General features: G+C 38.6%; 1 protein-coding gene across 2 annotated transcripts in view; it reads right to left on the bottom strand.

The window, feature by feature from the left end:
- PDE8B (phosphodiesterase 8B) overlaps positions 1-23,882 on the bottom strand; it is a 344,612-nt gene that overhangs the window by 83,686 nt on the left and 237,044 nt on the right. For both annotated transcript variants that reach the window (XM_078153161.1, XM_020998444.2), the window contains exons 7-10: positions 14,283-14,361; positions 11,874-12,014; positions 9,065-9,153; positions 6,024-6,084 (exon numbers count right to left, since the gene is read on the bottom strand). In XM_078153161.1, coding sequence (XP_078009287.1) covers positions 6,024-6,084; positions 9,065-9,153; positions 11,874-12,014; positions 14,283-14,361 — 370 coding nt within the window. The remainder of the gene's footprint in view (positions 1-6,023; positions 6,085-9,064; positions 9,154-11,873; positions 12,015-14,282; positions 14,362-23,882) is intronic.

The following is a 23,882-nucleotide window of genomic DNA, read 5'->3' as shown; positions in this document are numbered from 1 at the left end:
AAATTTCCATGTTACCTAGCTGCCAAGCCCCCTACTCAATTTCAAAACAGTTGGCCTTAGCCTTAGTTAGTAATTGTTATGTTATTTGGGGCTGTCTTTTGCATTTAGGAGAGAGTAACATGAGTTTTTCCATTTACAAAATGTATTTGTGAATTGGGATCTCTGTTGATGACATCTAGCTTTGTGTAGTTGGAAGCCATGGGGATGACTCAGCCTCTGGGTTAGCCTTATATGGAGAACGGCTTCCTCTATCTAAGTGAACAATTATGTGGCTCACATTCAAAACCTACTAGCCTTCGTACATAACAAAAGTTTTCTGTAGAAAGAGATAGTGGGGATCATTTCAAGAAGATGCACAAAATAAAACCCTCTTCTCTGATTAAGCTAGACACATATCTTAATCGTCTACATGTTTTCCATAGCACCTATCTCAACTGAAATGGCAGATGATGTTTTCAGTAGGTGCTTTATTTGGGTTCCACACATGGACTGCCTGAGCTTTGCCTGAATGGTTCATTTTCCAGTAGCACAGGTTTGACTATATTCTACTTCCTTGCCCCCCTTTCCCTCCCAGTCAATAAACTCTAACGGCTCCCTACTGCCTCAAGGTTAAAATATAAAGTCTTCTGTTTGGCATTTAAAGCCCTTCACAGCCTGGATTCCTTTCCAGTCTTTTTAGCTTTCAGACTGTATGATCCAGTTTCCCTGGTTACTTGCTGTTCCTTCATCTCCTGACTGTGAATCTCTGACCTAGCTGTCCTCCTTCCTGTAATGTTCTCTTTGTCCTTACCTTTGCCTCCTAGATTCCCTAGCTTCCTTCAAACCTTAGATCAAATACACCTCCTACAAGAGGCCTTTTCTGGGTCCCCCAGCTGCTAGTGCCTTCCCCTCTGAGACTATATTCCATATATATCATAAGTAATAATAATAATGATTTACATTTACATAGCACTTTTGTGCCATCATATGTAATAATGATGATTCACATTAACATATCACTTTACAAATATTACCTCACTTGATGCTGACAATAACCCTGGAAGTATGTTATTATTATCCCCATTTTATAAGTGAGGAAATTGAGGCACAGAGAATTTGAGGTCACACATCTAATAAGTGTTTATGGCTGGATTTGAACTTGGGTTTTCCTGACTTTACATTTAGCATTCTATCCATTGTTACCACTCAGTTGTATATGTGTACATAGTTATTTGCATATTGTCTCCTCCATGAGACTGTGAACTCCTTGAGGGCAGAGAATATGCTTTTTGCCTGTCTTTATATACCCAAAGAGTAGCATGGGTGTCTGGTGCACATAAAATACTTAATAAACCATTACTGACTGACAAACAATTCTCAATCTATGATTCTTTCAACTTCAAGTGGCCTCAAGGTTCCAACTAACACTGGGGAAATAAGAGGGGAAAAAGCAATTGAATAATTTGGCATATCAAAAGACAGTTTCTTTATTCTTTTAGACATTCTATTCCATAAGCAAGTGACCTCACTCCATTTTGTCTTCTCCAGCAGATTACCACCTCTATTGTCTTAGTAATCTTTAATTTCTACCTGTCTATTGACTGCTTTCCCACTGTCTGCAAACATAACCATGTTTTTCCTAGTCTCAGAATTACCTCACTGGATCTATTCATCCCTGTTAGCTATCATCCTATCTCTCTACTCTTTTTTTGTGGCTAGATTCCTTAAGACGACCATCTATTATTGATATGTCCACCTCTTTTCTTAACTTTCTGACTTGTGACCTCGTCATTCAAATGATGCTACCATTTCCAAAGCTATCAATTGTCTCTTAATCAATACATCCAATAGCCTTTCTCCCTCAATCTTCATCCTTCTTGACCTCTCTGCAGGCTTTGACCATTGCCCTCTTCTCTTTGATAATCTTTTTTCTAGGTTTTTCTCTCTTCAAAATCTTAACCGTATAGTTGACCAGTTCAATTTTACTCTAGCCGCCATCCTCAAATCCCTTTCCTTGCTATCCAGTCATCCAGTGCTATCCAGTGACCATCACCCTCTTCTCTTTGACAATCTCTTTTCTCCAGGTTTTTGTGACCACTCCTCGGTCTTCTTTTGTGAAATTTGTTCAGGTCATTCCTGCTGGGTATCCCCCAAGGCTCAGTCCTAAGGCCTCTTCTTTTCTCTCTAATATTTCATTTGGTGATCTCATGAACTCCCATAGATTCAATTATCTTCTCTATGCTGATAACTCTCAGATATATTTATCCATCCCTAGCCTTGAGACTTGTGTCTCCAACTGCTTATTGAACATTTTGAACTGGATGTCCCAAAGACATTTTAAACTTGTCTAAAACTGAATTCCCCCCCAAAGCTTCCCTGCTTCCTAACTTCTCTATTGCTGTCAAAGATACCACCAGCTTCCAGTTACCCAGTCCCTCAGGCTGTTGTTATTTTCATTTCCTCACTCTCTCTTGTTCCCCATAACCAATCTGTAGCAAAGACCTGATCATTTTACCTTTGCAACATTTCCTGTGTATGCCTTCTTTTATCTTCTGATACTGCATCTATTCTGGGGCAGCCTTTATCACCTTAAACCGGAATTATTTCAATACAGCCCCAAATGTCTCCATACTCTAGGCCACTCTTCACTCAGCTATCGAATTGACTGTCCTAAAGCACAGTATCACCTTGTCCCTCTATTCAATAAATTCTAATGACTTCCTCTCACTCCAGGTAATCAAATATACATTTGGATCAAATATAAACTACTCTGTCATTCGGAGTCTTTCACAAACTGGCCCCCTCCTACTATTCCGGTCTTCTAAATTCTTCCCCACACTCTGTGATCCAATGACACCAGACTCCTTCTGTTCTTTACCAATTACTCCATTTCCCAACTCGGGGCATTTTCACTGGCTGGCCCCATGTCTGGAATTCTCTCCTTCCTCTTTTCTCTCTTCTTGCTTAGCTGGCTTCCTTCAAGTCCTAGTTATAATCCCACCTTCTAGAAGAAGTCTCCCTCATTCTCCTTAATTATAGTGCCTTTCTTTCATAGATTATTATGAATTTATCCTGCCTATATATTCTTTGTATATAGTTATTTTTCATGTTTTCTCCCTCACTAGACGGTGAGCTTTCTGAGAGTAAGGATTGTCTTTTACCTTTCTTCATTGTCCAGCACTTACCACAGTATCTGGCACATAACAGGTGTTTAGTAAATGCTTGTTGGCTAACTGATCAATGTGGAAAGTGTAATACAGTGAAAGGACTGACCTGCACCATTAAAAGGCCAGTTGAGATTAGATAGCATGCATTTGTGGTATACTCATTCAGTAGACTTGTGATGTTCTACATTGGCATTCAGCAGTAGGTGAGTAGAAGGGAAGAAGGTTGGATCTGGGGGTGCAGTAGGTATATGGGACTTGGATTTGGAAAGGGATGAGTGATGACTGGATAGCAAGGAAAGGGATTTGAGGGTGGCAGCTAGAGTAAAGTTGAACTGGTCAACTATACTGTTAAGATTTTGAAGGGAGAAAAACGAAACCAAAACAGGGCTGATGGACTGATAAAGAAAGGAGTGGAATGACAAGTTTGTGGTGAGCATGAAGGACAATTTTAGGAGTGATGAAACACAGAGAAAGGTGGCAAAGTCAGGATTTTATGGACAGACAGATGTATTTTAGATTACTGTATCATGGAATTACAATACTAGTGAGTGAGAATGAGGACAAAGGTATGACCATCTGTGTGTGGCTAAGGTACAGTTAAGGTACAGACCACAGGAGTTGAAGAGATTGATGAACTGGCAAAGTGTGTACTGAAGTCCTCAGATATGAGGGCAGGAGTTCAAATGGAAAAGAAGACTATAAGCTCAGTATGGAACTCCTCAAGAAAAGAATGACAGTGACCTATGGACCAGGAGATAGCTTCCCAAAGGAAGCTATCTATAAGCAATGAAGCTCAAAGAAGGACAGATTGCCAGTAGGGGAAGAGGCTGGAAGCGGTAATGGTAATGATGATGATGATGATGATGATGATGATGATGATGATAACTAATATTTCTATATTGTTTAAGGTCTGCAAAGTATCTTACATATATTATTTCAACTGATACCTCTTCTTCCCCTCCTACCCAGTGTGTTGGAGGACATGAGAGAAGATGTGTCCAGCACTTGAGAAAATGGCTGGGGATGAGTTAGGTTTCCATGACTGCAAGGAGACGGAAATGAATATGAGAAGAAGAGGCCCTAATATGAAGAAAGCAGTTTGTTCACAAAACTACAGAATTTGAGGGTAAGAAGGGACCACAGTGACATCCTAGTCTAATACATGCACAAAAGGAATCCTCACTATAACATATGACCCTATTTGAGGCTTTCTTGGGAAAGATACTAGAGTGGTTTACCATTTCCTTCTCAAGTGAATTAAGGCAAACAGAAGTTAAGTAACTTGCCCAGGGTCACAGAGCTAGTGAGTGTCTGAGGTCAGATTTCAACTCAGGTTTTCCTGAATCCAGGCCCAGTGCTCCATCCACTGAGTCACCTAGCTGCCTCATAAAATACTTTAACTACTACACTGCATAATATATAAGTGGAAATTTAGTCATCTGATAAAAACTGATAAAGCCAAAAAGAATGTGGTAGGATCCAAAATGGTCTTTTTGCCTGGAATTCTCTAGCTATTATGCCAAATTTCCTTTGTGTGGTAAGTTGCCATTTAAATCAGAACATACCTTTGAAACTAACTTGAGGATAAGATCAGAGTCATCATTCTAACCTTACCAATATAACATTTAAATGAACCAACAATTGACCAAATGAGACTAATAGTACAAATACAAATATATAAAAATCTCAACATATTTGACCAGAAGGTGCTATTAATTGTCTAATTCTGCTTTATAATAGTTTGTGTTTATTTTCTACTTTGAAGAGAGAGTTTCACCAAGCACATTTATGTGGGCATTCCAAAAGAGGTGCTTAGCTTTATAAGTGTAATATCAATGCACGTTCTACAAGAGGGCAAAGGCAAGAAAATATATACCCCACACCATCCCATTACTTACTATATTTATTGGATACTTTTTAATAAACTTATTTAAAGAGGTAACAAAATAAAAAATACAAGTATGAGACAGAAAAATTACTAAATTGGGGCTGGGAAACCATTGTTATCATTAATGATTTGTAATTTCATTAGTGTGGATACACCCTCCACCAATGCAGATTATAACCATTCTGTGGCCTAGGACATGGTCTTCAAAAGTTAGTAAGGTTGAAAAATTCATCTCTGTGAAGCCACCCTGATAGTGAGGCCTCTCCAAATTTAGTTAGGCAGGTCCTCAGATGACAGAACTACAGATGACAACTTGGCAGAACCTGTCTGAATGTATACTTTGCTGGCATAATCCCTAAGAACCTCTAAACCATGACAAGGAATTGAAGCAGGACTTTATAACCACCAGTATAACCACCTCAAGTTTTTTTCTTAATACAGGAATTTATTTTTTAAACCATTCAATTTTCAAAAAGAAGTGAACTTTTCAATTTTAGAATCTTAAAGATATGGAGATTTGCTGTGGCTGCATGTTTCTGATACAATAGTTAGGGGTGGGGAGAGAAATCTCTCAAATGATCATATGAGCTAAAAAAAGGATACTGCTCTTTATCAGAAGAAATGAACTGATTAAAAACTGATTTGGGTAGTAATATAGTCACGATCTCATTAATTTCATTTATTTTACTATCAGCCTGAGAAAATGATGAGCTTGGAAATTTGAGGTCTTAATATGCAATTCTGGTTAAACAATGCAGCAATCACTTTTTTGAATGGATATCACTCTATTTACAACTCATGTTTTGATTGCTGCAATGAAGGACCATTTTCTGTAGCAATATTTTGTCAGAAGGGCTGGATTTTCTGTATGAAGTTTTTAGTTGACTAGAGAAGAGCAAACAGCAAAAACATGACAAGAAGAGAAGATCCATGAAAAGCTAATGCATGACAGTGGCGCCATGATAGATGAAACAGATGGGATACGGTACCTGTTTATTGCTGTCAGCTGTACAACACAGTTTCTTGAGAGACACAAAATGTCTAATTTTCCTAATAACATAAACAATCAGTGATTAGTAAGTCAGGGAAGAGAATGTACAATAAACCAGCACACTAAATCCATTAGCAAGCTTTCTCCTAAGACATAATACCCCAGAGGTGATTTGAGGCCAGATTTGAAAATGAAAAAAAATAAAATAAAAACTAGTTTACAAAAACATCCCAGATATTGTTTTTCGTGTATAAAACATGTCAGTCCATACATGCATGCAGAAATGTATGTCTTCATATGCATGTGTATATCCCCTATTTTTGAATCAGGACTAAAAAGTGATTCCCTAATAGGTTCTTCACCAAGCAACTGAAGACTTCAGTGAAACAATAACAATTTTTGTGTTAGTTATCCTTCTACACATAAGTAGTTTGAATTCTGCTTGGTTACAGTCATCATTTTAAGGTATTTGGACAAACCATGAGACTTAGGGGTCCACCCAGGGAAAACTCAATTGTCCTATTGTTTTGGTCTTTAACTCTTCTCATGATTTTCATGCCAAAAATTACTACTTGGCATAGTGTTAATAAAGCCAACATTTGTAGTTCAATCCCCACATGGGCAAAGGAGTTTCACACAGAGGAAAAACTCTTTTTCAGAGCCATAGACTATAGCTCTAATTCTATTCAATCACAAATGTTTGTAATCACAACAGAGACTACACAAGTGTGTATGGGTATCTCAGCACTGGCTATCATAACTGCCTGAAAAACACTCACAGTGACTGGTCATTATCATATTTGTAAGATCAATTTCACTAAATTATTTTTATAGACTCGAAGTTTTATGATAACTTCTTTTAGGCTTAACTTTTTCTAGAGGGAAGAATTAGAACAGGAAAATCTTCGAATATTTACTTAGTCAATGGGCACCCAGTATGGGCTTTAAACAAAATATCTTGTTGCCCATGACTGGAAAAAACAAAAACAAAAAACAAAAAAAACAACTCAAGGACAATAAAAATAGTTGAGGTGATGGAATCCCATGCAAAGAACAGACAACACTCTTTGTTTCGTTTGCTTGTTATACAGATGCACAAATTAGAATCCTCAGAAAGACTATTCTTAAAGAAATGTCTATTTTGTTTGGTTACCTAGATGATTCAGGTTGGAAACAATAGGTTCTTTGCTTTGGTTTTCTAAGTAGACTGGGCCTAAGGATGATAAAAGTAAGATGGGATTAGGCAAAATTGGCAGGCACATGGCATCTGAAAGTAAGGTGCTGAAAGAAATGGCAGTTCAGCAAATGGTACCTTGGGAGGTGATTAGTAGGTTCATACCTGTGAGTACCTAAGCCTCTGCCAGTTTGTTTATGAGTGATCATAGTGGCTAGACCATCGATGTTACAGGGAAAAAAATACAACACAGCATATGGCAGTATGCAGCTGTATCTTGACTGAGGAGGACTCTCAACACTGAAGAATAAGTACATTTTGAAGGGGAAGCATTTTCACCCCTTCCACAGCCTCGTGCCCTTAGGATGTCTAGATCTGGGGTGACGAATGCCACCTCCGGGCCACGTGTGGCCCTCTAGGTCCTCAAATGAGGCCCTTTGACTTGGCCTCACTTGAGGACCTAGAGAGCTACACGTGGCCTCGAGGCCATAGGTTCCCCACCCCTGGTCTAGATTGTAGGTCTTACAAGGGTAGGGGCATCATGGCATAGTTGATAGAGTACTGACTAGACTTGGGAGTCAGGAGATGAGTACAAATCCCATTTCAGATTCTTTCTAGGTATAAAATGGCAAGCCTCCCATGGCCTCAGTTTCCTCACCTGTAAAACTGAGATAACAGTACCTGAACTCTTAGGATTGTTGTGAAATTGAAAGCAATTTGAGGAGTTATTTTATTCTCATCTTCTATCTCCCATCCCCCAGAACCCAATCCATGGTTCGGCACACAATAGGCATTTGTTATTTATTGAATTGGATCATTATTCTGGATGTGTAGTTCTTCTAATAACATAAGTACTGGCAAATCAAGTGGCATTCATAGGAGATGAATCTTTACATCCTCCTCTCATTCCTAGGTTGCCAAAATTGCCTTTTTTTTCCTCCTAAAGAATTTTGTACAATCCCATGTCTCTCTTATGTACACATACCGCCATGTGCTATTAAAATGGTATTGACACTTCAGGTTAACGTACAAAGCCTAATCAGTAATTTATTGTAAGTGATTAAATAGCACTGTATCCTGTTTGGCCCAGTATACTTTCTCACAAAGTTCACATTGGGGAGGAAATCAAATTGCACATTTACCTTCCCTTAAGGTGACATAAAACAATTGTTCGCCTCTTTAAGATCAGAGATTAAATGAAACTGGATCTCACCAGCTCCAGGCTAACATGTTTTTCTTCCTCAATCAAATGACCTCTCTATTCTTCTTTACCTCTCAGAGATACAAGAGAAGGGGAGTAATATGGAACCCTGGAGAGGAATAACCACACATACTGTAGAGGGTCTGGCAGTTTTATCCTTTCATGAAAAAGTAACAGAATGTAATAGGTCAGGCTAGACCAGAGCTCCTTCCCTTAAGAAAAGAAGGCAAAGGTCATCCCATGAGATTGGGAGCCTGAAAAACACATAAGAAGGACATGATATAGTGTTATGAAAGATACATGGATGGGAAGGGGAAAGAACAGCTTTGCCTTGGGTCTCTTTTTTCAAATGGCTTGCCTATTTTGGTGGTGGTGGGGGTTGTCCTTCCTTCTTGAAGAGGACCAAAATGACATCACTATATTGGAGTCAAGGTACAGGGCGTCTGACTGTGGCTGATCAGACCAATATGATCTCAGAAGGCTCTACCACAGTTTGGGCACAAATAGTCCATATGAACAGAACCTATCTTGATAACCAGGCCCTAAATAGAGATGTTAATCTATCCATGAATCTGTAATGGTTACACTTGCTAAAGAAAACACAATACATTCAACTGAATCTTGGTCTTTGTCATTTGCTACGAGTTCAAAATTCATTCCTCACCCTCCTTGGCCAATCACTGGTGTGATCTTCACATGCTGTTGCACACTGTCTCCTGATTTTCTTCTGGCATAGTAAACCCCTTGCCACTCCTATGTGAAGAGAAATAGTAAAGTTTCTCAGTCACTATTCATCATTTGTTCTAAAAGAGTCCCAATGACTTGATTTCAAAAGGGTGGGAAAGATTTCCACATGTCAAAATACAGCAGTAACTAAACTTGAGGCTGCTTCTTAAGTATCTTTCTCCAACAAAGGTTAATGGGCATTGAGTGGTGATATCGGCAAAGTGCTTTACAACCAGTAATTCTGTTGGGATTGCCATGTCCATTTTGTAGCTGAGAAAAACAAATGCTGAGAGGGAAAAAGGTGAAGAAAGAATAGGGGGGATAGAAGCAAGGAATCTAATCCAACCTCACTCTGTGGATTTCCACAGGTAGTCAAAGAACCCTGCCAAGATCACTCTAGGAGTACACATGGAATTCCTTCCTCTGTCTTGGAAGAGGCTAGTGCAGGATTGCACCTTCCCTCCTGCTATAAATTTTAAAAGAGAAGAGAGAGTATGCAGTAATGTGGGCAAGGATGAGAGCAGTCACTATTTTCTATCCTTTGTATATTCAGATTTGGGGAACTTTTTTAAACATCAGGCATTTTGTTATGTTGTTGTTTTTCAGTCATGCCTGACTCTCTGCAATCCCTTTTGGTGTTTTCTTGGAAAAGATACTGGAGTTATTTACCATTTCCTCCTCCAGCTCATTTTACAGATGAGGAAACTGAGGCACACAGGGTTAAATGACTTGCCCAGGGCCACCCAGGTACTATGTGTCTGAGGTCAGATTTGAACTCAGGTCTCATTGACTCTTGGCCCAGCACTCCATCCACTGTGGCACTTAGCTGCCCCAATATTTGTGCCCTTATCTGTTCAATAGTCTCTGTTGTTTACGTTGAGTGATGCCTGACTCTTCCTGACCCCACCTGGGGTTTTCTTAGCATAGATACTGGAGTAGATTGCCATTTCCTTCTCCAGATCATTTTACAGATGAGGAAACTAAAGCAAACAGAGTTAAGTGATTTGCTCAGGGTTACACAACTAGCAAATGGTTCCTGAAAATGAGTCTTCCTGATTCCAGGCCTCACACTCTATCCATTGTGCTATCTAGCTACCCCAAATGTAGGAACAAGTGGGACAAAAGGAGCGATTTCTGGCTGCTCTTTCCTCATGCTCCTGTCTCACTGTAGCTAACTGGTTCATGGCTTGCTTGGGGACTATAGCAGGAATGGTATGACAGTTCTATACACATTTTAATGTGTTTTTCACAAGTCCCTGGGCTGTGTTTAGCAACTGATAGGTTCTTTTCACTTTTGCCTTCCACTTTTTCCATTCAGGGTCCAACTGGTTGAATCCTGTCTGATGGATCACCAACTTACTTTGGCTTCTTTTTTGCCTGATCTTCATATAAGCTGAACACCTGTCTATTTCACATCATGGCTGGGAAGATAAATAACAGTTAAGAAACTGTGATGAACCTTGCGGGGGGGGGGAGCGGGGAAGTGCAGCATGGGGAAGGACTCTATAAACTCAAGGAACTGACCACTTTCCAGGGAAGTTATAGTGTCAATGACTGACATTTGGGTTTACTAGGTGGACACTCTGAACTCTCAAAATTCTATGATTCAGGAACAAGTAGTTCTGGCAACCAGGTCATCAAACTGTTTGCTATAGGGCAAATCTATTTACAGATCAGGCAGTGTGGTGCAGTGGAAAGAACACTGTACCAGACTCAGTTAAAACTCAATCTGAATTCTGGTTTTGCAATTTACTCCCTGTATGACCCTGGAAAAGTCACTTAATTTCTTTGGGACTCAATTTCCTCAATTATAAAATGAGAAATTTGAACTGGATAACTTCCAAAGTCCCTTCCAACCTATAAGCCTATAACTGCAAATGTAGTGTCATCTTTGTTTAGACCAAAGCTGGTTGAAACAAATGGATAGGTAAATGCATTGAGAAGTAAGGTATGTCCATCAGGGCAAATCAAATGAGTGGAGGGGTACAATGTGAATTGTTATTGGTGTTACTAAATATGTGTGTGTATATATGTGTATTCATATACACACACACACACACACACACACACACACATATTTATAGTCACCCAGATAAAGAGATAAGGAGAACACAGACTTCTCTGGCTAAAGGGAATATACAGCAAGTCACTACATGGAATTCTTTATCCCAGAACCTCCCTCCTCACTTTCCCCTCTCTTATCTCTGCTTCAAAGAATCCCTCTCTTCCTTTAAGGGCTCAAGTCTTTCCTGATCTCTTAAACTGGTAGTTTCTTCCCCTTCTCCCCCAAACACCTCATTTTTATATTTATTCTCTTTGTATTTACACTACATATACTTATATATGTTCTTGTTGCCTTCCTTATTAGAATTTAAGTTGAGCAGGGGCCATTTTTTTCTTTGTACTTGTATCTCTAGTGCCTACAGTGCTTGGCATGTGGCGAGCACTTAATAAATGCTCACTGATCGTCTGATAGCCAAATCAATTAATCAGGAACAGTGAAGATATGTGCATGTGTATAAGAATTGTTTTCTTTAAAAATAGATTAACTACTAATGCTATGGAGATTATCAGGCATGAAGTAACCCAGCCTATGATATATGAGGTCCAAAAACACCTCAAAGACATATTTTGCACATAGAAACTAGGCGTTTTAACTCATTATAATATTCATAACTATCAAAAAAAATCACAAAATGGAGACTCCTAGAAATCTCCCAGAAGGAGGGGAAAGAACATTCACTAACCTTTCCCTTCTTGATGCACGTGTTGATGGTATCCAGCAGATCTGCACGGTTTTGGTCGCTTTTGGGCAGTTCAGTGAGTTCTTTACCTATGAGCTCTCCCTTGTGATAGCCCATCATCCTTTCGAAGGCGGGGTTGACATACTGATAGAGACAGGTAATTCCAGGTGAGGTTAGGGAATAAAGAGGAATCAATGTGCTCTCTTTTCTGTTAAGCTGTGTTTAGAGTTAGCTATGTTATGAACTGCCATGTTGTTAAGAAGTACAGTGAGTACAAGCCATCAGCAGGTCAATCACAATCTATCAATTGATCAAAAAACTGATTTTCAAGGTGGCTGCCATATTAACACATCTCCTTCAGTAAGCAGCTTACAAAAACTTTGAGAGCAAAGGAGAGCTTGGGCCAATTGCCGTTACAATACCTCCTTTCCAAGTTAGGAATTAACTCTATCAATCTTCCCTTCCCCATATCCGCACAGACCTTTTGCCAGGGATCACAAGATTTGGGGGAAAATCAAAAGTTATCTCATTAGGAAAGAGTCAAGACCCCTCAGCTTGGTATACATCCTTTGTCACTCTCCATAGTCTCTGATGGATAAGCACTCAGAAAAGAAATATCAAAACTACAGTTAAAATCAAATAAATCATCCAACAGATTGTGGCTTAAGTAATTAAAAAGCTTTGCATCTTTACCAAACAGTGTCTTTTCCTCCCCCATCTTTTACTCAGTTGCCACTGGTAAAGTGTGGACCTTATTTATTTATTTTTTTTGCATAAGTTTCTCATTCATTCTCATTTTATGCCTAGGGTATAAGTACTACCTAAGGGGCCCCTTAATTCCTAGAGATTTCAAAAAGATGTGGAGAGGAAGAATGAGAAAAGAGGACAATCCAGGAGCAGGAGGAAGACATTTCTGAGAACAGTGGAATCAAGGAGGTCCCTTTCCAAACCTTTGCTTAGGAGTGTGGAATTTGAGGCCAATGCTCTAAAAATTGCCATCTGTTGGTGATCTTGGTGGCACGCAAAAGATGATGTGACAAAAATCGCCTGCCTGACAGATAGTTGCTCAATCTTGTCTATCATCGTCACTGAGCTTAGAATGAAAATTGTGTTTTCAGTGATGTGAGCTCATCTCCTACTGCTGGCAGCCTGGACTGCTCACAGACAGTAAAATCTCACCAACTTAAAAGACACTGGGGCAAAAGACAGTTTTAATTAGGAAGGCAGGAAATGAGCATTTATTAAGTGTTTGTTATGTACCAAGCACTGTGTTAAGCACTTTACAAATGTCATCTCATTTGATCCTCACAACCCTGGGAGGCAGATGCTGTCATTATCCTCACTTTACAGTTGAAGAAACTGAGAAAGATAAAGGTTAAGTGACTCGCCCAGGGTCACTAGTAAGTGTCTGAGGTTAGATTTGAACTCAGTCCTTCCTGGCTCCAGGTCTAGTGCTCTATCCATTTTGTCATCTAGTTATTTCAATTAGTTAAAAAATATAAACTGAAGATAACTTTAAAAGCAGGGCAATTTTCGACTATAGATATTTAATGATTGTAACCTAGAGGCATAGTAGATAGACAACCAGCCTATTATATCAGGAAGTTCTGGGTTCAAATCTTCCTTCAAATATTTACTAGCTTTGCGACTATGGGCAAATAGCTTAACCTCTCTCAATGCTGCAGACAACTCTCCGAGACTGTGAGGTATAGAGATGTTGCCTATTTGAAGTGGTAAAGCAAATTTCCTCTCCAGGATTTCCCTATTATCAATAAAATCAGTGGTCCAAACAAACTGGAAAAAAAAACTATGTAATTCAAACATGTAAGAAATTTGCTTCGGTGACTATAAACAGTGGTTTAATACCAGCATGCCAAATGTTGGTGAGTAAATGGGTTCCTCTAAAAACATTATTTATATGCTGCTAACCCCTAAGCATGGGAGCTAGTGCAAAGAAAAATTTCAATACTGTCTATTTCCTAAGGATTACAGATTCCCAATTAATGGACCTGGAATTACAATTAAGTCCTGATTAGTGTAAGTAATGAATCCTGTGAAATGGGTACATTATTTAAATTAGCATTATATCTTTCCATTGGGCTGGAACAACTTACCATATTTTACATAATTATAATTTTCAATAGTATGAAGTTGAATATATGTGACTGCTCCAAGGGATTCATTATATTCACACTAATCAGGACCTGGTTGTGATGAAAATTTAATGGTTAACTAAAGCTTGGACCTGACCCTACTTCAAGAAAGAAAATTATGCATGCTTAGTGTTGTTTTTTTTTTTTGTTTGTTTGTTTTTTACTTTTTACTTAGGTCAAGGATTCATATCAGATATCATGGCAAAGTACAGAAACATTTCCCATCTATGTTTTTAAAAACAAATACTCTTTTTCATACCTGAATGACATGATCATCGCTGGTTATTTCTATGGCTTCATGACAGTGGTCAAGTGCCGTAAAAATTGAGTTACATGCCCTGAAAAGCGCAAATGTTCCATTAGTTTTATTGTAAAACCAAAGCATCTTTCTCAAGATGGTTTGTTTTACCCGCTGCTTTACTAAGTTAATCAATTCACAGGATGCATAAAATGTTTCCCTTCAAACCATGTAACATGGAAAAAATATTTGCTTTGAAGAAAAAATTACTTTTAAAATATATATATTTTATATATACATATGTATGTGTATATATTACATATATATGTATATAAATGTGTGTGTGTAATACAAACATTACAACTAAGGAATGAATACACCTTATATGTTCCTGCACATATTTTAACAAATGACAAATTCAAGATGAATGTGAAATATCTTTCTGGATAATATAAGAGCTACACACCAAATACAACTTCATTACTAAGACAGTTAATTAGAAACAGGGATGACTGGTTTTCTAAGGACTCTAGGCCCTCCTTCAACAGAAATTCTTATATTCCTGTCATATCTTTAATCAGGGAGAAGGCAAATCCTGGTCAACACAAAGAACAGAAGTAGTCCCTTAATTTAAACAGCAAGTTTCCTTGGCTTTCAGCAATAGACAGAGAAACATTTTTGTTCCTTTTCTTATATTCCCAAGCTCACACTAATTTTAGAACAAAATGATACCACTTTGATCCCTTAACTTAAGGAACTCATGTCAGAAGAAGCCCCGAGGAAGAAAATTTTCTGTGTAACTTTTTTATCTGTTCCTTGTAACTGAAACCATGACATATATTTCTTGGGGGGAAGGGAGTAATTTTTAACTAGCATCCATTCTTGCTCAATAGAACAGCTATTAGAGTCTTTATTTGCACTGGTTGCTTAAATAATAAACGCTAAAGGTACTTTAAACAATACTATGTGATGATTCCTCATAAAATCAATTTTATCATGTTACCTATTAGTAAACACAGAAATCCACCCTTTGTTTGGTTTTAAGCTTTGTAATTGACTTTAATGAGTATATTATGCCTTCTCTTTGCTCTATGACCTATTTCTTCCCATAACAAAAGTCCATAAAAGTCCCACTGAGATACCTTATCATGGCATGGAGATGGCTGTGGGTCCTCAAAGAATACACCAGCAAAATGCAAAGTCTGGATGGTCCTAGCAAACTTGCAAAGCTCAATATGGTCCCATATTGAGGACCAGCCTCATTAAGTATGGAGAAACTCATCACCAATAGACTGACCACTAGATGACTTATTTGGCCAGAACAACCCGTGAAACAACAAAATACAAAACTGTCCTCCAACCTTTATGATTCCCTTCTACTTTCAGTAACCATGGCAGAGTGGTGGTAAAGGGAAGAAAGGTTGCTAAGAATTGCAGCTTTTGGTACATTTATAAATATTTACCTAACAACTAATTAAATTGGAAGGCACTAGACATAATAAACATAGAATAACAACACAAAAATTAAATTTGCTATATTTTCACAGGAAATGACTTTTTACTAATATAGGAATTGTTTCCAAACCAGCTGTCTATGTACACAGTCTGACCATCAACTTGTTAGGGTAAATGTCAAAATCAATACCAAATTAGAAGAAAAAATAAAAATGAGAATATATGGTTCCAACTTGACCCATTTAAACAAGCTGATGACACCAAAAAATAGGACATAGGTAAAAGAACAGACACCAACAGAAGCTATCATTGTCTCCTAACGAAGTTTAACCAATGTAAATCAGTTGTCACAATGAAGATTCCAAAAGAGCCTAGAAACTGTTTCACAAAGCAAACACAACCTACTTGCCAAGTGGAGTGTTATGGAAGCCATAGGCAATGCTATATATAATATAAATACATTCATATTTATATTAAATTTATTAAAATTAAATTTATTTCAATTAAATTTAATTAATAAATTAATGTATTTAAATTATTTAATTAAATTGAATTTTAATTAAATGTAAATATAAGTTCATTCAAAAAATGATTCACAAAACAATGATAAGTGGCAGAGGGAAAAGCATCCTATACAGAACATGGTGAACAGATCCAATTAAGACAGATCATTCCAAGAATATTTAAAGATAAGTTTAGAAGGACAGCAAAGAAAAGAAAGAGGTCTGCTAAGATTTTGATAACAAATTATTTTCTTCATCAATCACTATAAAGCCATCACTGTCAAGCACTACTATTATTATAGTTTTGAGGCACTAGATGAGTAAGTAGCTATGAAAATAAAGAAAACAAGGACAGAAAGAGCAGCTGGATTACATCAAATATATATAAAGCACAGAGCTATGCTAAAGGCAATACAATTTTGAGGGTATTCAGGGATAAGTCCTTGAAATATCTGAAAGGAAAGAGTATCAAATGCTTGGAAAAAATCAGAGACATTGTTATTACTGAAAAAAGGTGACCAAGAAAATATCAATAACTATTTTATGGGAATAATTTAAACATGAATCAAAGGTATTCTTTATGAAGGTATGGGAAGAGAATAGGCAGGTTTTCACAAAGGATATTCTACAGCTAACAGTATTTATACAGCCACACAAATGACTGAATGGTGTGGAGAATATGAGATCCCACTGTGCTTATTGTTTGTTGGCTATGAAAAATCATTTGATTCAGTACAGAAAAACATAACCTGTTCTAAGAAGTGGTCTTTCATGCATATGTTAAAGTTATACATAATTACTTAAAAGATGCAACAATAGCTATAACTTAATCCAACAACCCTCTAATCATTAATATCAAGTGAAGAATAAGACAGATGACATGCTCTCCAATGATGTCTGCCACTGTTATGATGGATGTCTAGTAAAGAATGCCAACAGAGGAGGGCCTCCTATATATGGTAAGGTCCTCTAGATGTCCCTTTTTGCAGTTGACATTGTCCTGATTTCACCAAGTCCCAGAACTTTGCAGAGCCTCCCAAATGGGATCTATAATCACTCAGTCCAACAAATCATGAAGAAAAAGAACAAGTGGATGAAAAATGACTATTGTCCAGACTATGATATAAAGTGGGACAGACGATCCATAGAGCTTTTCTAAATCTTTCAAAGACACTGAAGCTTGACAGTGAACTGGGCTTAGAATTGAGAAGGAAGACAGTATACTGGATTGCATTTGAGAAACTGCATAGTACGTTTGCCCTGAAGCTTTTTCTGGAAATATGGCCCATTTTTAAAAAAAACCAGTATACTTCCAATGATGCTATACAACTACAAATAATGGAGTAACAAAGTCTCCCAAGAAATAAAGAAGAAGGTCATCCAATCAGCAATGGTGAGATGCGTAGTGGGTATGAATAGGATGCAGCACATTGCCAATGAAGAAATGTGTATCAAAAGCAGTGAAAACAATATTATCAAGGAGATGTACAATTAAAATAGAAGACCACGTAGCGAGGACAAAAGAAGTAGAGAGGCAGCCTGTTTGCTCCATTGGTATTCAATGTGATATCAACAGGTCAGGAGAAAGGCCCTCAACAGACAACAGGATAGATCCCTATGATGAAGGATTTATGAAATTATCTGAATAAAAGTGGAAACCAATGAGATATGTACTGGTTGTAATATGGGATTGTTTTACTTTTGTATTTGCATCCCTAGCACTTGGCACAGTGCACGGCATACAGCAAGTGATTAATAAATGCCTTTTTATTAATTCAAGTCATATTTGAGAGAATAGTAGACATTTATATTTCAAGTTTGCAAAGTGCCATTTGAGTTTCTCACTACCCCTGTGAGGTAGATGCTACAGACATTACCATCATTTTACAGATGAAGAAACTAAGGTTCAATTAAATAACTTAACCACAGGCTCACAGGCAGTATGTTTCAGACACATGACTTGAGCTTAGCTCTTTTTCACACTAAGTCCACATTTGGCCCTATATACTAGACTGCCTCATAAAATGTCTGTAGATTCTAGCTTTTAGTGAGTGAAAGCTATTTTTTCCAACTACTTTTGTCCATATGATCTGAAAATTAAAGCCAAGCAACCCTCCTGCCATACTTCATGCACAAATGAACACTGAAAGGAGTGGGGTTGTGGGGAGAACGAAGAAGAACATTTAAAAATAAGATATGCAACTACTAAAATGCCTCCAGGTATGAGGTAAAGAAGAACCATCTTTACGTAAAACATTTCTTTTGTATTCTTCCATAAGAGGTACCTCAGTCAGATAAACAGGAAGGACCTGTCCTTGCCCTTTATGTCTTGCACCTGCATTCAAAAAAAAACATCTGAAGACAAGGATGCAAGAATTATACTTTGCCTGGGATAATTTTTAAATATCGGTACTTGCTAAATTAGGCCTTACCCTATATATGTTATTGAGTTATGGATGAATCCCTTGACCAATCTGAGAGAGACAGACACACAGTGTGTGTGTGTGTGTGTGTGTGTGTGTATGTGTGTTTTTCTAGTTAAGAATGTAAATGGGTATTTAAAATACTATCATTGCTACCCTTTCTAGTTGTATCCTTCTTTAAAAAAAATTCTTAAACGTGGCCTCCTATATCTATTAAACCATTATCTTTGGTAACTGCCAATGGAACATTAAAAAAATACCCAATAGGATAGGGTATATTTTTATGAGCAATCTAGGTAAGAGGGTATCAATAATTCTTACAAATTAATTATTCTTAGAGATTAATACTATGGGACTTCAATGTTTAGATAGACTTTAGACCCTTTTTTTACATGATATATATTTTTTAAAAACCTGCAGAAAAATGAGATAATCAACATGAGTCACATTCCCTGTTTGGAAACTTAACTGCTCGCATTAATTTTTAATATTATCCATGCCGAGGTGTTTTTGCTGTATTAACTTTCTGTTCTTGGGAACTCTAGCATTCTGCTTAATTGCATTCACCCCTTTTTTGTGGTCTCCAAGAAAAGAAGCTGAGGAATTGCCAACAGAAACAAGAGGATGATGCAACAAGTACTATAACATTTGGAATGTCTAGAAACATAGATAACCCTTACAGGTAATTTTACTGGAGAACACATCAGGAAAGGCTCAGCAGAAGGACCTCTGGACCGGGAGGCAGGTGACAACTAAATGCCTCAACGACACTGGCAAGTTTCCTTGCTGGCAAAATAAGAGGATTGGAGCAAACCGCTCCTTCTAGCTCTAAGGTCTGTGATTCGTTTCCATTCTAACAGACACCTCAAAGTCACCATATGCCAAATGGAGCTCACTATCGTCCTCTCCAAACCTTCCTCTCCTCCTAAGATTCCCTGTTTCTCTCAAAGACTCTCCCCCCTCCTTCCAGGTTTGTAACCTCAGTACTGTGACCTCTCACTCTCCCTGAAACCACATATCCAATCAGTTGCCCAATCCTTCCACTCCTTCCTTCACAACAACTCTCACATCTCTCTGCTTATAAAACCACCACCTTAGCTTGGGCCCTCGTGACCACTCATTGAGATCACTGATACAGCCTCATAATTGGTCTCCCTGGCTTGAGTCTCTCACGAAAACAGTTTAACATACACATTGCTGTCAAAGTAATTTTTTTTCCCCTTTGGCTAGGTAATGGGGTTAAGTGACTTGCCCAGGGTCACACAGCTAGTGTTATGTGTCTGAGGCCAGATTTGAACTCAGGTCCTCCTAAGTCCAGGGCTGGTGCTCTATCCACTGCCCCTAACTTCTCTTTTTTACTTTCAAAGTCCTACCCAACCTGGCCTCGATCTATCTTCTTAGCCTCATTGGACATCTCTCCCTATTCTGCACTCCATATCCAGACAACTTGGTTTTCTCTCTGCTTCTCAAACCAGACACTCCATATTAGGAGTGTGCTGGTGCCAGATTGTACTGGCTTGCAAGAGCCAATTGTGAACTTTTTTAGTCGGAACATGTACACCTCAGAAATCTGCAAGTGCTCTTAAGTCAGGGCTTGATATGTTGTTTCGTTGACTGTCTGTACTTAAGTGATGGATAATATAGCAACAATGCAGTTTAAACTTTAAAAGGTGTCATGTATTTTCAGAGAGCTGGTTGTTAAACATGTTATCAGCACACTCTTGCTCTATTATCAAGTCTCAATGCCTTTTTTTTTTCAGCCAAAGATTTGCCATGTTGGCCAGAGTCTTAAGAAATCTGGACATTCAATGCCTTTTCATGAGCGCCCCCTGCAAGGAATACTCTCCCTCTTTACTTCTGCCTTATAGTATCCTCTCTTCCTTTAACACCCAGCTCAAGCACCATTGAAGCTTTTCCTGATCTCCCCAAATGCTTGTGTCCATTCTCCCCCATGAATTGGCTTGCACTTCTATGCATGACTTTCTATGTATTTGTATCTATTCATTTTATATTTATGCTGTATATATTAATTTGTGTTCTTATTATATGCCCCTTTAGAATATTAGCTCCCTATGACTAGGGATTGCTGCATTCTTTGTTCTTATATCCACAGCTCCTACTACACTATTTGCCCCAAAGTAGAGGCTTAATTAAATACTTGTTAATTGACTTGCTGACAGACTCTAAGCACTGAGAAGATAGGGTCTGTGCTATTTTTCACTTTAGTAACTTTCTGTGCAAAGAATTTTGTGCGTAATAGGCATTTAGTGAATCTCTGTCAAACTGAATTTTTCATATGTTTGTCAAAAAGCAGGCCTAGATCTAGATTCAGTGAAGATAGCAGTGCCTAGGGCGTTGGACCTACTGGGGACAGCTTTTATCATGCTAACCAGCCCCTGGGAGCAGGAAGAAGTCAAGGAACGGTGAGAATTTTTGCCATTGTGAGCACCAGCTCCCTGATTTCCTGATAGGACATGATAAGACTCTGCCCACCATTTCACTTTGCATTGTGAATAATGCCCCTTGTAACTGTGTTTCCCCCAAGACACCATGGGTCCTTAGTTTGTCCCAGTATACTGGGCAAGTCTTTCAAAGCCTTTAAAATGAAAGACCGTGTTTCTCTTCCTATCACACCGTTATTATCATAGAGAGCTAACACAAACAGCAGCCAATGAAAAGGCGGGGAAGGAGGCTGGAAAAAAATAACTAAATAAATAAAAAGGGCCCTACAAATACCTATTAATAAGGAGAGACATTTTACTTCACATAGCCGAAGGTTCTGCCAGTCAGAAATTATTCCTACTAAAAGGGAGCGATGGTGTACTTAGCAGGCTAAAGGGCTTAGCCATTAATAAGCTGATTGGCCTTAAAACAAACACTAGAATTTGGTTCACCTCCCAGATGATGGATATTAAGTACCTATTAAGCAGTGTCTGGCTATGGGTTGAACATGACACACACCTCAGAATACGGTTAAGTCCTCGCTGCCCTTTTAGGGAGATGCATTAGATAGGTCTCACCGCAATAAATAGCATAAAGACATTTATCTATTTCCATTCTCAAAGAACCCTGAATTCACAGGTGTGGGTACTCCTTCCCTTGACACAAGTCATGAACTCGCTAAATACTGGTTGCCAATCTTTGAGAATTGCTGGGGCCCCCAAAATCATCACTTGGTGGCCAAGCACTTGTATAAATGAAAAAAAGTTTCACATTTGAACAATGAATATTGTTCTGCAGAACAAATTACCCATGCTGGATGATGGTTATATTACATATTTAGTTGCAGCCGGGGGTGGAATTGTAGAGAAGAGCATTATGTAATTCACTATATAATTAGACTATAATTGTTCACCTATTATATAATAAGAAGCTGAACCTGTGCAGGGAATAATGGTGCAGGGAATAAATTGTCACTGGAGTGCACATGGATTTTCTGAGTGTGCCTGATAAGGCAATGAGCCTCAAAGGTCATCGAGGGTCAAAGGGATAAAGGAGGAAGAAAGCCAAAGATGAGATACTGTGGGAAAACCCCTGGGCTTGGAGGAAGTCAGCCTCTGCTGATTACTTCTCGTGTGATGCTGGACAAATCATTTCATCTCTTCTAAAGGTCAATTTTTTCATCTGTAAAATGATGTCAGACTGGATGACTTCTAAGGTCCCTCCTAGCTCTAATGCTGTGGTCCTAAGAACTACTCTGCCTGTCACCTAATATGCTTTATGGTGCCCTTGTGGTCCAGGGGTACCCAGACTACATGCATTTGAGAAGGGGCTTGACATCGTTTGCACGTCTGGACAGAACCCTGAATTTGTCTTCCATTTAGCACCACCGTGGTAAAGGTGTCACAATTCACTAAGCAAAGCAGAGCTGCCAGGCTGCTCCACAAGAGACATAATACAGTCCCCTCAGAATGGAGGGAGCGCTTCATCCCTCTCGTAGGTGCCCCACAGACCAACTCCTTCTGGGCTATTGTTTTAATCTTAGTGCAGGCGGTTAGGAGTAAGAGTCTCCTTTCACAGAAAGGTTCTTTGCTGCTGAGGGTATGGACAAGGCTTCCGGTTCATCAAGGAACAACACTGGGGAAGGCCTGCATTAAAAATCTGAGTCCAGTCACTACGACTCTCACAACTGACTCCTGCCTCACGCAACATCAGTCTCCTGTCAAGTCAAATCAGAGAGCATTTATTAAGTGCCAGGTACCCTGCTAAACACAGGGGATGTAACAAAAGGCTACAACAAACAAAACAAGATCATAGTCTAATGGGGGAGATGACAGGCACACAACTCTATACACACACATTACGTAGGTCTTAACTCTTCATTAAGGTTTGAGTATTTATAGACTACAGGGAATAGGGAGGGAATTTGACAGTCACGCTGCTCTTCCTCTCTGTGTTGTCTTTCACCTGAACCATAATCTGATGCAGACTTAGTAATCCTCAAGGCTTCTCCCTGGTGAGTCATTTTGAACGACTGTGCTTGACTTCAATGTTGCCCAATGGAATGAATACCTTTGAAAGAAAGGACTTCTTGACACAGTAAAAATACCGAGGCAACACCAAGGTGACTGCCCTGAATTACATGATGGGAGGCTATCTGACCATTACTATCACCTAGCTCATTAAATATTTCATCAAAAAATAACCACTTAAAATTAAATGAACAAACTTTTGAAACAATAGGGAACCATATTGTGTATCTATAAGGCAATTCATGGGCAAGAAATTAATCAAAAGTTAACAAGAATTCCTATTTTTTTTTTCAGATACTAGGTATGTATCTGACAGGGACATTTAACCTTTGTTGGCCTCAGTTTCCTCAGTTTTAAATGAATATAATAATAGCACCTACTTCCCAGGGCTGTTGTGAGGATCAAACGAAATAATTTTTAAAGCACTTACCACAGTGCTTGACGCATTCAGTGGTTGTCATTCTTTTTCAGTTGCGTTCCATTCTTCATGACCCCATTTGGGGTTGTCTTACCAGAGACCGGAGGGGTTTGTCATTTCCTTTGCCAGCTCATCTGACAGATGAGGAAACTGAGGCCAACAGGTTAAGTGACTTGTCCATGGTCACACAGCTATTAAGTGTCTGAGGCAGAATTTGAACTCAGGAAGATGAGTCTTCCTGACTCCATGCCTGACAATTCTATCCACTGCACCATCTAGCTGCCCTCTGACACACTGTAGGTGCTTAATAAATGCTTCCTTCCTTCCTTGCTAGTAATTGTGAAACCATC

This window comes from Phascolarctos cinereus, unplaced genomic scaffold (genome assembly GCF_003287225.1).
Source record: "Phascolarctos cinereus isolate Bilbo 61053 unplaced genomic scaffold, phaCin_HiC Scaffold_4;HRSCAF=312, whole genome shotgun sequence".
NCBI lineage: Eukaryota > Metazoa > Chordata > Mammalia > Diprotodontia > Phascolarctidae > Phascolarctos > Phascolarctos cinereus.
Note: the sequence above shows the minus strand (reverse complement) of the source record. Positions and strands in the feature narration are given on the sequence as shown.